At 40.9% G+C, this 14461-nt stretch overlaps 1 protein-coding gene across 4 annotated transcripts in view; it reads left to right on the top strand.

The window, feature by feature from the left end:
- Positions 1 to 3225, top strand: part of ACTR6 (actin related protein 6) — a 29562-nt gene extending 26337 nt beyond the window's left edge. For all 4 annotated transcript variants that reach the window (XM_025439528.3, XM_049094014.1, XM_025439527.3 and 1 more), the window contains exon 11: positions 2512 to 3225. In XM_025439528.3, coding sequence (XP_025295313.1) covers positions 2512 to 2546 — 35 coding nt within the window. In that variant the 3' untranslated portion in view covers positions 2547 to 3225. The remainder of the gene's footprint in view (positions 1 to 2511) is intronic.
- Positions 3226 to 14461: the final 11236 nt, after the last annotated feature.

The raw sequence follows: 14461 nt of genomic DNA on the forward strand, positions 1-14461 counted from the left end.
ATGATAAGCCTGACATTTCAGTGGGCTATGACAGCTTGATGCTGAGATGATGAGTGTAGTTCCTGGGGAAGAAGAGTAGCAAGGCCACATCCTGTTCAGCATTTTAACTTTGTAAATAAAAAAACAAGGGTTCATAACTTGGCACAGGCCTTACAGTAAGTTAGTAGAAGTGACCAGGCTAAAACCTAGTTCTCTTCATGTGCAGTCAGGAGCAAATACATGTCTCTTACCAAATATATGTTTATTTTTATTTATTTTTATTTTTTCAAATATATGTTTAAATAGCACCCCCTTGCCGCTGTCCCAGTCTCAGGTGGCAGAGTTGTAAATAAGACCCCCTATATCTGGCTTTTTTTGAGAGAGAATGAGAGAGAGAAAGAGAGCGCGCACGCGTATGCATTGGGGAGGGGGCAAAGGGAGAAGGAGAGAGAGGATCTTAAGCAGGCTCCATACCCAGCACTGAGCCCAACACGGAGCTCAATCCCACAACCCTGAGAACATGACCTGAGTCCAAATCAAGAGTTGGACACCTAACCAATTAAGCCACCCAGGTGCCCCCCCATATACCTGACTCTTAGTTTTTAGAGTTTCCTTTTAAAGGTAAAGTAGAATTTTTCTAAATCAATAGCAGTAAATAGAAGTCCCTCGTCTGCTGCTCACTTAATTTATAGGTATCAGATTAAAGAATAAACAATTGTTGGGCATTGGAATGATTTTTATCAGTATTAATGTTTATGTACTTCATAGAATATGAAGCATACTGGATTTTTTTTTTTTAAAGATTTATCCACTTATTCATTCAGAGAGAGCGAAGAGAGAGGCAGAGACACAGGCATAGGGAGAAGCAGGCTCCATGCAGGAAGCCCGATGTGGGACTCGATCCTGGGTCTCCAGGAGCACACCCTGGGCTGCAGGCAGCGCTAAACCGCTGCGCCACTGGGGCTGCCCGAAGCATACTGGATTTTTATCCTATGTGTTTATTTTATTTTTATTTTTTCCACCATGTTTCTTTATCCCCCACACATTTTTTTTTTAAGGTTTTATTTATTTATTCATGAGAGAGACAGAGAGAAATAGAGGCAGAGACGCAGGCAGAGGGAGAAGCAGGCTCCATTCAAGGAGCCTGATACAGGACTTGATCCCGGGACTCTGGGATCATGCCCTGAGCCGAAGGCATATGCTCAATCACTGAGCCACCCAGGCATCCCATCCCACACATTTTTTTTTTTTTTTTTGCTTTGTTTCCCCTACATGTTTTTTATTTTTCATTTTATTTTATTTTTAAAGATTTTATTTATTTATTCAAGAAAGAAACAGAGATAGCAAGAGCACAAGGAGAGGGAGAAGCAGGCTGCCTGCTGAGCAGGGACTTGATGCAGAACTAGTCCCAAGACCCTTAGATCATAACCTGAGCCAAAGGCAGATGCTTAACCAACTGAGCCACCCAGGCGCCCTCCTGCATTTTATTTATTTTTTATTTTTTTAAAGATTTTATTTATTCATGAGAGAGAGAGGCAGAGACACAGGCTTTGGAAGAAGTAGGCTCCATGCAGGGAGCCTAATGCAGGACTTGATCCCAGGACCCCAGGATCACCCCCTGAACTGAAGGCAGACGCTCAACTGCTGAGGCATCCCTCCTTCATTTTAAATGCAAATCATGTATACATTACAGGGCAGGAGATCATCAGAAATAGTTTTTATTCTTTTATTCAGCAAATCTTTATTATACATCTGTTTTATATATGTATATATGTTATATAGATATGTAAATAAATATATGTTTAAAGGTTAGGAAATACAATGAATATAATAAGAAAAACATTAACTTTTCATCATTTTTCAGATTTTAAACTGATTTGGGAGAGAGGAACAGTAGAAATAGAATTGAGTCATAAAGTATAATCTTGGTTGAAGATAAAACCAAACTAAATGTTTTTTATGTGTGCCAAAATTTTACTTACTGTGTCCTACCATGTAAACGTTTCATTTATTAGAGATAGCAGTGTGGCAGCTAAAGCACAGACTAAAAATAGTTTGGGGTTAAATCCTAATCCCACACTTAACCTCTCTGAACCTCATTTTCCAAATCTGTAAAATGAGAGAATAGTTACTTCATGGGTTGCTCTGCAAAATAGATGACCTATCTTTGCCACATACAGAATTTATATCCTGTTATGACAGTATTTTTCATTTTATGCATTTTTGATCTTTTGTATTCTTGTTTATTATTAGAAGTGGAGGGTCTGTAAATTCAGGGCATAGGGAAACAAAGAACGCTTAGTTAAACTGGTGGCTGAGGTTCTTTTCTTTCTTAGTTTACCTTATTCCTATGAAGCTTATTGCTTATTTTCTTTTTTTTTTTTTTTTTTTTTTTATTGCTTATTTTCACAAGTGATTCTCTGTTAAATTAAGTTGGGTAGAGATTGCTATGTTTTAGCTACTAATGAATGTTTTCTGGCATTTCAGTTCTGTGCCGTCATCTGGGTTCACTTATTTTAACTTTATTTTCAGCCCTATTACTTATGCCTGGGAAGGTGGAAAATTGATATCAGAGAATGACGATTTTGAAGATATGGTAGTAACAAGAGAAGATTACGAAGAAAATGGACATAGCGTCTGTGAAGAGAAATTTGATATTTAAGAAACATTCTGAATTAAAAGTTTTGACTGTTTGTGATTGAAAGGTTTAATTTCAATGTTCTTTTTAAAGTAGATTAAGAACCTGTATTACCTTTCATCCTAAGATAAGATCTTGAACTTATAGAAAATACTTTGATCCTCAGCTAATTTTCAAAGGTTTCTTAGCTATGTTATTCCAGTAAACTGTTTCTCAGCTCATATTTTCATGTAGGAGTTAGACTACCATAACAGTGCTCACACTGTTTCTGAGAATAGGTTATCTTTCATTAGAAGATGAAAGAGTGAATGCATTTTAAATTTAATTCTTTATATCTGAAAGTACAAATGTAACTGTCTCGCTGGTCAGTTTTCCTTGGAGTGCTTTTTTTGTTACGATGAGTACAAAGGATTGGCTAAAAGTGTTTTCTGGCTGATACAGTTTCTCTTTTAGAACTAAGTATTTCGTCTAAAAATTGTGATTTTTATTTGTACATACTAAAGTTGGGAAGACTAATCTTATTTGTGTTTAACATTTATTTTTTATTTAGAATAAGTTGGAAAGAGTGGAAACTAAAGCCAGTTTATTAAAGTGCTTTTTGATTAGTACTGTGTTGGCAGAAATAGATTATTTCCTTTGCAAAAATACACCATTTTTTAGGATGAAAAGAAATTTGAAGTTAACTCAGGGTTGGTCAAAAACTCTTGGAACAAATGTTAGTTTGGTTTTAAAAACTCTTACATAAGGGGATGCCTGGGTGGCTCAGTGGTTGGGCACCTGCCTTCGGCTCAGGTCATGATCCCAGAATCCGGGACGGAGTCCCACATTGGGCTCCCTGTGAGGATCCTGCTTCTCCTTCCCCCTCTGCCTATGTCTTTGCCTCTCTCTCTCTCAGTCTGTGTCTCTCATGAATAAATAAATCTTAAAAAAAAAACCAAAACTTTTATATAGGGGTGCAAAAACACCCTCCAGTTTAAGGAAATAGCTGGCAATGACATGAATGGAGCAGGTAGGCTTCTTTGCTTGCAAACAGCAGAAACTCATTTGGGCTATCCTAAGCAAAATGAAATTTATCAGCAGGACAAAGTTTTGTATAATCTGAAAGGAAAAACAAAAACCAAAACCCAAAACTGGACCAACAGTCTTAAAATCCACTAAACGTGGAATGAGAACTTAGGCACATTAGAGTTCATCTTTTTTTTTTTATTGCAAATTGCATGCATCGAAATAACATGTTCCAGTGTTGTCCATGCATTGTATACCCCTTAAGACAATAAAGTATTAGGATTTACACCAATGAGTAATTATGATAGAACAGTCCTCTCAAACACTCTTCTGTCTTGGTTTTGAAATTTTTAATTCAGTGGTGTTTGGCTTGGCATAGCAAACCGATCACGTTCACCTACTTCATGTCCCAAATCCCTTTAAATATTTCCAGTGGAGAAGGGAGGAAAGTAAATGAGATCAGGGATGAATACACAGGGAACGCTTAAGTACTATATTGTGGTGGTATATTATTTCTCAAGCTGGATGGTGGGCACAGGGGTGTTCATTGTAGTAGAATCTATACTGCGTGCATGAAATAGTTCACACTATTTTGATAGAGTAAAACCTTAAGTGACTTGGAAACACAAAGGGTGCTATCGGTGAACAAGAGGAATTTCTCAAAGATGAAAAATAAGTGAGATTAGATTGTAAGAGAATCAAGAACAAGAAAACCTGTGTTCCAGGTCAAGGCAGGAGAAAACTACCAAAGACATAACAATTCCAGGGATATTTTAATCTTAGGACAAATACAGAGAATAGGAAATCACGGAGGAGCCATTAAATGAATTAGAAACAGCCAAACCCTACTCACTTTCTTGAAATTGAGGCTCAGCAGAAAGAGTTGAAGTGTAAGGGTTCCCTAACCATCTAAAATAGATTTACATCCACTAAAGGCATAGAGAGGGATCCTTGGGTGGCGCAGCGGTTTAACGCCTGTCTTTGGCCCCGGGCGTGATCCTGGAGACCCAGGATCGAATCCCACATCTGGCTCCCGGTGCCTGGAGCCTGCTTCCGGTGCATGGAGCCTGCTTCTCCCTCTGCCTGTGTCTTTGCCTCTCTCTCTGTGACTATCATAAATAAATGAAAATTAAAAAAAAAAATTAAAAAAAAATTAAAAATAAAGGCATAGAGAAAAAAAAATCTTGAAGGGAACAGCCGATTGTGGCACTGATCTCAGGCTAAAGGTAAGAGCTCAGACCTCATTAGAAAAAATTCTGACAGGGCAGGACCGTAGGGCACTTAGCATAGCTTTCCTCCTGCCAGGGAAAGGCACCATAATTAGAACTTCAATTCATCAACAGGTAAACGGGAATTTGTAAAAGAAAAAAAAACAAAACAAAACATTAAACATTTGAGGGATACTTAAAACACCACAAGAGGTACATGAATCCAACAAGAACAAACCCCTAAGGGAATAAAATAAACTTTATAATATTCTCAAAAGACTAATGAGGGAATTGCATCTATCACAACAGGTTACCATAGCAAAATAGGTCCTATCCCTCTATTCCTCCCTTCTCCCTGCTTGTGTGCACGCTTTCTCTCTCAAACCAAACAGATCCTAGAAATTAAAAATAGAATTATTTATGCTTAATTGATGGGTTGGATAGCAGAATGGACACTACTGAAGACTAGAAGCTGAGGGAAGTGTCCCAGAATGTAATAGAATTGAGCAAGCACTGGGATGACTAGGAAAGAAGCTAGCCCGCATTGCCAGCGTAGGCTCTGTTGTCCACCTGACACTACCAAGCCTAGCCTTCCCAGTAGAGGCCTTTAGATGAGCTTTCACATAAAATGCGAATATCCTCACTGCTTACTAAAAACACCTCCAAGTCCACTCGTTGGGTACAGGGCAGAAAGATGGCCAGGGAGAAAAGTCTCAAGAATGCCTTTCAGTTTTGAACATTCTCCATGTATATACATTGTGAAAGGAGAAAAGTTTTCTCTCAGCATTTGAGTTAAAAGATCTTTTTTTCTCTCTTTTTTTTTCCTCTCTGAGAGAGAGAGAAGGGGAAGGGGCAGAGGGAGAGTAAGAGAATCCCAAGTAGGATCTACACTCAGCGGCACACGTCCCAGCGTGGGGCTCCATGTCACCACCTGAGATTGTGCCAAGAGCCGAAACCGAGAGCCTGGTGGGTGCTTGGCTGACGGAGCCACCTGGGCACCTCAGAAAAACAAAACAAAACTTTAATTTACCTGGATAGTACCTGAGAATGTGCATAAGGAGTTGAAGCAGAAGCTTAAGCACTGATGAATCGGGCTGTCAATTCTCACAGAAATTCATTGAATGTTCTAACAGGATGTAATCTTTCTTATCATTGGAGCCGGCCCTTTTTTTATACAGGGGAAAAACAAAACTTTGTTTATAAGCCTCCATCAAAAATGAAAAGGTTTAACCCACAGTTGAAGGCCAATACCCTGGAGAAGTCGTAAGCAGGGTGACTGACCTGAGGAGCTGTCTCCAGTGGAGGGAACTGCTGGGGTAGGAATTCATACCTCAGAACGGCCAAAAACCATTCAGTAGAAGTCAAGGTTTTCTTTGTAAACAAGTGTAATTGAGTAGCAGCGTCTACGTATATTTATATTATCAGGGTAAGCTTCACCAAGGGGCGTTATGACACGTTTTCATTCACTTTCTATGGCAGTAAAATAGTTCAAGTGTTGCTGAACAACTCCTAGTAATTCTACGGATTCTGAATTGGGTTGCATCCAATGTAGGGTGCTCGCTGGCTAGCCTTTTCCCCTCTGAACTCAAATAGGTCAAGGAGTAAATCAAGAACCCTGACACCAGGCCCATGTAATGGCGTCACTGCTGCACTGCATGCTGGCCTTTGCCTCTTGGCCATTTCTGGCCCAGTCTTAGAACCACATATCTAGGCATGTCTATTTTTATTCCAGAAATTAAAAACTGAACAAAACCAGCTCAGAGGGAAGATGATTCCTTGAGGTTGTATATAATCTGAGCGGCACATTCAAGGACGTGGGAACATCCTAATGCTTTTCTCAAAGTGCCAGCGTTTCCCATTGCAGGTGACAATCCCCACGCCTGACTCACAGACAACATTGAAATGGGGACCTTCCTAATAAGGGGACCCCTTCCCCCTGCACCCCCTCCAATCAGGAGCATTTGGCGGTATGTTTCCAGGGTTTTCCTCATCTCTCTAGAACCACCCTTTCCGGTCTTCTCCTGGAGGTTATATTAATTTCCTCCTCAACTCAAAAGAACCATACACAGATTAGGGTGGTTACATCTTCTAGGGTCATAAGATTATTTTACTGTGGGTTTTGTTTTGTTTTGTTGTTTTAGATGGGCAGGAACTCGGAATTCATTCAGCTAATACCCTTATCTTAACATAATATCTGGACATTAAGAATAGTGGTTCATCCACAAAGTAAAAGTAAAATGTGGAAAATATATAAATATACCTCAATAAAGGTCTTTAGTATATTCTCTGACAGAATCAATAGTGTTGATTCTCTAATTTGGTAGTTTTTTGTTTTTTTTTAAGATTTTATTTGTTTATTTGAGAGAGAGAGGGAGAGAGCACAAGGGGGAGAGGCAGAGGGAGAAGCAGGCTCCCTGTGGGCAGCCCGATGCGGGACTCGATTCCACAGACCCTGGGATCATGACCTGAGCTGAAGGCAGACACTCAACCACTGGGCCTCCCAGGTGCCCTAATCTGGTGGTTCTTAATGTACTTAGCTCGTAATACCCTTTGAAAACCTGGAGATGCTATGGATGATTTTTTAAATTATTTTTTTATTGGAGTTCGATTTGCCAACATATAGCATAACACCCAGTGCTCATCCCATCAAGTGCCCCCCTCAGTGCCCATCACCCAATCACCCCAACCCCCCGCCCACTTCCCTTTCCACTACCCCTTGTTTGTTTCCCAGAGTTAGGTGTCTCTCATGTTTTGTCTCCCTCTCTTATATTTCCCACTCATTTTCTCTCCTTTCCCCTTTATTCCCTTTCACTTTTTTATATTCCCCAAGTGAATGAGACCATATAATGTTTGATTGACTAATTTCACTCAGCATAATACCCTCCAGTTCCATCTGTGGATGACTTCATAGAAAAATACCACAAGCACATATAAACAAACAACTGAACATAACTTCAGAAAGTACACTGTATTTCAGCCCTCTGAAATCTTTTCGCAGACTCTTAGTTGAGAACTTTGACTCTAAGCATTCAAATTCAAGAAACTGTCCTAACAGTCTTTGGACAAAAAGATAAAACAGGACCATAGTTATAAATATATTTTTTCAAGTACTTATGACACATGCTTCTCAGATCAAGGCACAAGTTAAGACCACAAAAGAGTGTATTAGAGCATAATTTTCAACAGGGATTGAATCCACAACCTATGGCATTGAGAAAATGAAGCCACAAAGTGAACTAACCAACTCAAAAACAGAGAGGGAGGGGGGCACCTGGGGGGCTCAGTGATTGAGCCTCTGCCTTCAGGTCCCCGGATCAAGTCCCACATCGGGCTCCCCGCAGGCAGCCTCCTTCTCCCTCTGCCTCTCTGTGTCTCTTGTGAATAAATAAATAGAATCTTAAAAAATAATATTTAAATACTTGTAACATTTTGAATTTATAATATTAGTATTAAGTATAAATATTAAATATGTAATCATTATTACCCAGTAGGGTAGATGGCATTATTATTCCCATCTTGTCAATGAGGAAAAGCTGAAGCACAAGGAGATTAAGTGACTTGCCTGGGCGATCTGGCCCCCGCACCTACAGTTAGGTCTATTATGCTATTCTTGGGAAATTCATATTGAAAATATTTGCTAGTTTAAAGAAAATCAAGGAATCAGATCAATTGCCGCAAGACATTGAGTGAAACAAATCGTGGAATTTGCTCCCCCGGGAAGATCAGGCTCCTCCTCTATAAAACTAGGTTATTTCCTACAGAAGAGAAGGGAAGGGCGGGGAGGGAGAAGGACACGGGAGAGAAAGAACCTGAGGGAATCAGATAAAGCGACCAGAAAGAGCACAGGAGCAAGGACGCAGCAGGTGGGTAACAGGCAGGAGGGGAGGGGAGACTTGGGAGCAGCACTGAGAGAAAATTGTCACCTTTTTAGATGAAAGGTCATCAGACTTTCAGAAAGAACTCTGCAGTTCAAAGAAATAACCTTCATGTAACTGCCTTTTATAATATTATATATTTATTCACATTCTCACCCTTGGGTCCTCTCCAACTTACTGGGCTCTAATAGTCACTTAATGATAAAGAAGGAACAAATCTGAATCCATACCTGATAGGACAGCTGGATCTTCCCCATGTAGAAGGTTCTTGAGTTTCTTACAACCAGATCCAATAAAGTAACCAGAATCTACATAAAACCTGGTGTGTTCAAATATTCAATATGAATTTTTTTTCCAGCCAGGATGCAACATAAAAAAACAAAAACCTCTCAATATTTCTGACCAATGAGTAAGGGAAGAGGATTGCAGATGAGGAGAGGGGATGGGTAGCAGAAGGCCTCTGAATTATAAAGGGTAGGAGTACGTGAAACTTTTTTTGGAATTCTTCAAATTCTATTTTCTGCTTGCACATATGTGCTTTAACTGCAACTAGGTCAACCAAGCCTTAGGATAATGCTCTCCTATAATATTGAAAATTATTTATGCTTCCATAATAACAGTGGTCTACATAAGCTTACCTTGTGATTACATGGTCTGCGTACAAATGGGAGCTTTAAACTACAGTAAAACTGTATTCTTTTTTTAAAAAAAAGTTTGGGGGCAGCGCCCGTGGCGCAGCGGTTTAGCGCCGCCTGCAGCACAGGGCGTGATCCTGGAGGCCCTGGATCGAGTCCCGCGTCAGGCTCTCTGCATGGAGCCTGCTTCTCTCTCTCTCTCTCTCTCTCTCTCTCTCTCCTCTGTCTCTGTCTCTATGAATAAATAAATAAAATCTTAAAAAAAAAAGATTTAAAAAAAGTTTGGGTCACATGAAAATCATCGCAAATCACTGTTGTGTGTAGGGTAGATAATCCAGTGGCTACTCCCTTTACACAGAGCACTCCCTAGGCACATGGATGCTGAGCTCTTCTCTCTTAGATACTGGACTTCCTTTCCATCAGCTTCAATGTCCTGCCGATTTCCAGCCACAGAGTTGCCCCCGTGGACTCATTCTGTCGTTCTCTGAGAACTTTGTGAGGACCTACTATGTCCCAGGCCCCATCCTAGGTGATAAATAAAGAGACCGAGTTCCTGACGTTGGAAAAAAAAAAAAGTTTCTGAACTCATGGGAGAGACTTACATTCTCTTGGGAGAGAAAGACAAAAAAAAAAATCAGCAAATATGAAATAGGATTTCAGGCAGGGTTAAGTGCTGTTAGGAAAGCAGAAAGCAGGGTCAGAGGTTAGAGAGGAGATGGGTAGCTGTCTCCCACAAGCCCTCTGAATGTCTGAGGGGGTGATATTTCAAGCAGGGGCCTCAGCAGCTGTGAGGGCATAAGCAGTCTTGGGAGAAAAATGCTCCAGACAATCAGCAGCATCAGGAAGCCCTGCACTGGGGGAATGCTGAGCACCTTGGAGAGTCCCTCTCATCAGTGCCCCATGTCAGCCACTCTGGAATACCCCATCCCTCATCTCCAGGAGCCTGTCCCCCCCCCCCACTGCCCTGCACCCTGAGTCCCACCCCCACCTTCTCTGATGTCTACCTCTTCTATGACCTGTCAACAAAATCTGACCCAGTGAGTTTCTCTGCTAGTTCCACTTGACAGGGAGGTCAAAAAAAGAAAAAGAAAAGAAAAAGAAAAAGAAAAAAGAAAAACAGCTTCTGATTTCTCTGCCACAGGTAGGAAAGATAATTCATGTACCCAGAGGAGGAGGAGGGGTGGGAAAGGAGGATGTGGAGAGGTTAGGTGGTAAGGAGGCAGGGGGCCGAGGACATGGTCAGTCTAGATCCCTAGTTGGGATCTGGGGGCTACTGCACCCAAGAATCAGACCCACGAATACTGGTTTAGTGCCTGTAGAATTAAAGGTTTACATAGGTTGGGGCTAACCTCCAGTGATGATGATGATGATGATGATGATTTTGATGAAAAACTAGGTGCAGAATAACAACGGACTTATGGATGAGCTTTTAGAATATATTTCATTCAACATTCATCATTGGGATGGGGAGCACCCAGCTGATGCCATCAGTGGACCCTGCAACTCTTGATCTTAGGGTTATGCATTGGGAATGGCACTTAGAGAAAACAACAAAATGCGTCAATGGAGGACTGCTTCCACTCAATGGACTCAATACATCTTTTTCTCTGAAATAATGGAAAAGAAGCCTCAGTTTAGGTTCACAGAACTGCTACAGAATTTGAGCCAATATGTTTCTTGTGACACCAGAATTTTCTTAGATGAAGCAAAAGAAAAAAATTGAAGAGGGAACACTTCTTGGTAGAGGCCGTAGAGAAATAACGTCACCAGAAGTACCACTGTGTGGAGCTAAAATACGGAGTGAGATCAAAAGACCAACTTGTTCTAAGATATTTCAAGATCCATGGAGAATCTGCACCATGTCTTCCTGATGATTGCTACTCCTCCACATCCAGTCCCCACATCTCTTGCCCACATGATGAAAACAGCCTCAGAAAAGGTACCCCTGCTTCTCTACCCTCACCCCTGATGGCCCATTCTCCATATAAAAGCCGGGGTCAAGCCAATCTACGGTTCTGCTCAAACCCTCCAAAGATTCCCCATTGTATTCGAACAGAAAGAATGTCTGTGCTGCAGCTTCAGCCCCTACTGCTCTCCCCTCTACTCCCCACTTCTGAAGTCCTTAGCACCCAAGGGTGCATGACCCCTAGGTCCTCTGCACCACATCCATCCTCTCTGCCCAAGACACTATCCTGCCCTCACAGCCATTTGGCCGATTCTCTCCCCACCCTTCCAGTCTTTGCTCTATTCTTCTTTTCTCAGGCAGGAGGCCCACCTTGGCCACCCTGACACCTAAGTTCCCTCTCACCCTCGCCCTAGCACCCTGAGGCCCCTCAGCCATCTCTTTTTTTCTTTTCTTCTTCTTTTTTTATTGCAAGTATTCCTTTCTATCAAACTACATGACCTGATTTGTTGGTTTTTTTTTTTTTTTTTTTTAATCACCTCTTGTCCCTTGCTTGGATAGAAGCACCTCCAGGGCTTGCCACACAGTGTGTCTGCTGAGCTGTTGTCACCCCGAGCAGCAGCCCCGGGCACAGGCATCACCAGAAACCGGTTGAAGAGATGAATCAATCAGTGCAGGTATCAGCATTGTTGTGAGTCGGCCTCTTTCTTTTTAGTGGGTGTGGGGAAGCAGAATTCCTTCAAATTTCCCCTGTCACGGGTACTCAGGAAATTATTTAGGACGGGAATGGTTTGACTTTTGTGCTGGACACAAGTAGCTTCGTCAGAGATGTGCTGGGCCAGGTGCCAGAGCCACCTCGAGGAGCTCCGCGGGTTGCTCCAGTAGAAACTGGACTGCTTGTTCTGCCCAGATTTCTAATAATGATCTTGTTCGCAAAACTACTTTGACAGGCGTTTTCAGGACCACTATTTTGTGATGACACTGTAAACAGAAAGATTGGGACGCCTGGGTGGCTCAGTGGCTGAGCATCTGTCTTTGGCCCAGGTCATGATCCCAGGATCCTGGGATCCAGTCCTGCATCAGGCTCCCTATGGGGAGCCTGCTTCTCCCTCTGCCTATGTCTCTGCCACTCTCTCTCTGTGTCTCTCATGAATAAATAAATAAATCTTTTTTAAAAAATAAAAATAAACCAAAAGATTAATCTCAGCTTGAATGATTTTTTTTTAAAGACCAGAAAATTATAAACCCGCTACTGCATTTTTTTCCCACCAGTTTTTGAGACTTGTGGGTGTTAGGTTTCCATATAATAGTCATGAAAGCAAGTAGCCCTCATAATGCCTCTGTAATGTGTGCAGTAACAGTCTTAGATACAGTTAGGTTGCTTCAAGGGCTTCTGTTCTTTATTCATTTTCTATAACAAAGGTTACAAAAAAATAGAGGTTGTCATACTCGGTAGTTGGTTATAAAGCTATGAGGCTGTATTTGGTTTGTGGATTCTTTTTTACACTAAGAAGTTTTTATTTCATTAAAAATTTTCGTTAAAAAAATAAAAAAAATTTCGTTAAAAGTTTTTATTTCATTTTTTGCATTAAAATATTTCAAACACACAGGAAATTATCCTTATAATTCTACAGGCCAGGAGCACCTGGATGGCTCATTCAGTTGAGGGACCAACTCTTGGTTTTGGCTCAGGTCATGATCTCATGGATCATGGGATCGAGTCTGCTGCCTGGCTGGAGCTAGGGGAGAAGTCTGCTGGGCATTCTTTCCCTCTTCCTCTCTCTGCCCTTCTGCCCCTCCCCCTGCCGTCACACTAGCCCACGCTCTCTGTCCCTCCCTCCCACCCACCCCCAAATAAATAAATGAGTACAGCTTTATAATTCTACATGCCAAACACCTGCATAATTCCATCCAGCATTATCAAATAGTATTTTGTTTTTAACATGAAGTTATATGGCTGCCTATATAGCTAAAAAAAAGTGACATGATACTATGTCACTCGATTTTTATTTTGGTGAAAAATCTCCAAATTAATACATCAGAAATGAATATTTCCGGATGCCTTAGCTCTCTCTAATCCTGTACTATTATTAAAATATGTTCTGGGCAGCCCCAGTGGGCGCAGCGGTTTAGTGCCGCCTGCAGCCCGGGGTGTGATCCTGGAGACCCAGGATCGAGTCCCACATCTGGCTCCCTGCATGGGGCCTGCTTCTCCCTCTGCCTGTGTCTCTGCCTCTCTCTCTCTAGCTCTGTGTCTCTCATGAATAAATAAAAAATAAAAAAATCTTAAAAAAAAAATGTTCTTACAGTGCCTCTGTGATATAATTACCTTAGATCCGATGTCCTGTACTTCAGTTGATACAGTTGATAGTACAATTCATGTGGCAGGTAACATTAGTGAAGTGAAAAAAGAGTTCATGAAGTACTTAGGCATCATTGAAGAAAAATATTAAAATATAATACTCAGTTCATTGAATGTTCTGCTATTTATTTATTTATTTATTTTTAAGTAAGCTCTATGCTCAGTGTGGGGCTTGAACTCATGACCATGAGATCAAGAGTCACATGCTTCACTGACTGAGCCTGCCAGGTATGCCCCATGAAATCTGTCTCTTTAAAAATATTTTAGGGGAAAAAATATTTTAGGGGCATCTGGGTGACTGTGCCACTTAAGTGTCCAACTGTTGGTTTCAGCTTAGGTCATGATCTCAGGGTCATGAGACTGAGCCCTGCCACTGGCTCTGTGCTCAGCACAGTTTGTTTGTCCTTCTCCCTCTGCTCCTCCCCCGACCCCCCATATCTAAAATAAATAAAGCTTTAAAAATATTTTATTATACAAAAAAACTAAAGTTAAAAAAAAATTTTTACCTAAAAGTTCTGTAATTCCTGACTAAATATCAGAATCCTCATCAGTTAATAGACGATCTCTCTCTTGGTTATAGTATTTTACTATGACATCAAAGAGCATCTTCTTCTGTATTCTCAATCTTATCTTTTGCTGTTTTGCACTAACTGCTGATTAGCTGTGGCTATAACTGGTCAGGGAAATATCCAAACATTTAATTGTTGCATTAATAAGCTGATTGTCAACCCCAGAGGTAAAAACAAACAAACAAACAAACAAAAAACCAAAACAAAACAAAACAAAAACAAAACAAAACAAAAAAAACAAATCAATAGTTAACATTTCCACTAAACTACCTAAACACTGTTTGATA

The sequence above is a fragment of the Canis lupus genome, chromosome 15 (assembly GCF_003254725.2).
Source record: "Canis lupus dingo isolate Sandy chromosome 15, ASM325472v2, whole genome shotgun sequence".
Lineage (NCBI taxonomy): Eukaryota > Metazoa > Chordata > Mammalia > Carnivora > Canidae > Canis > Canis lupus.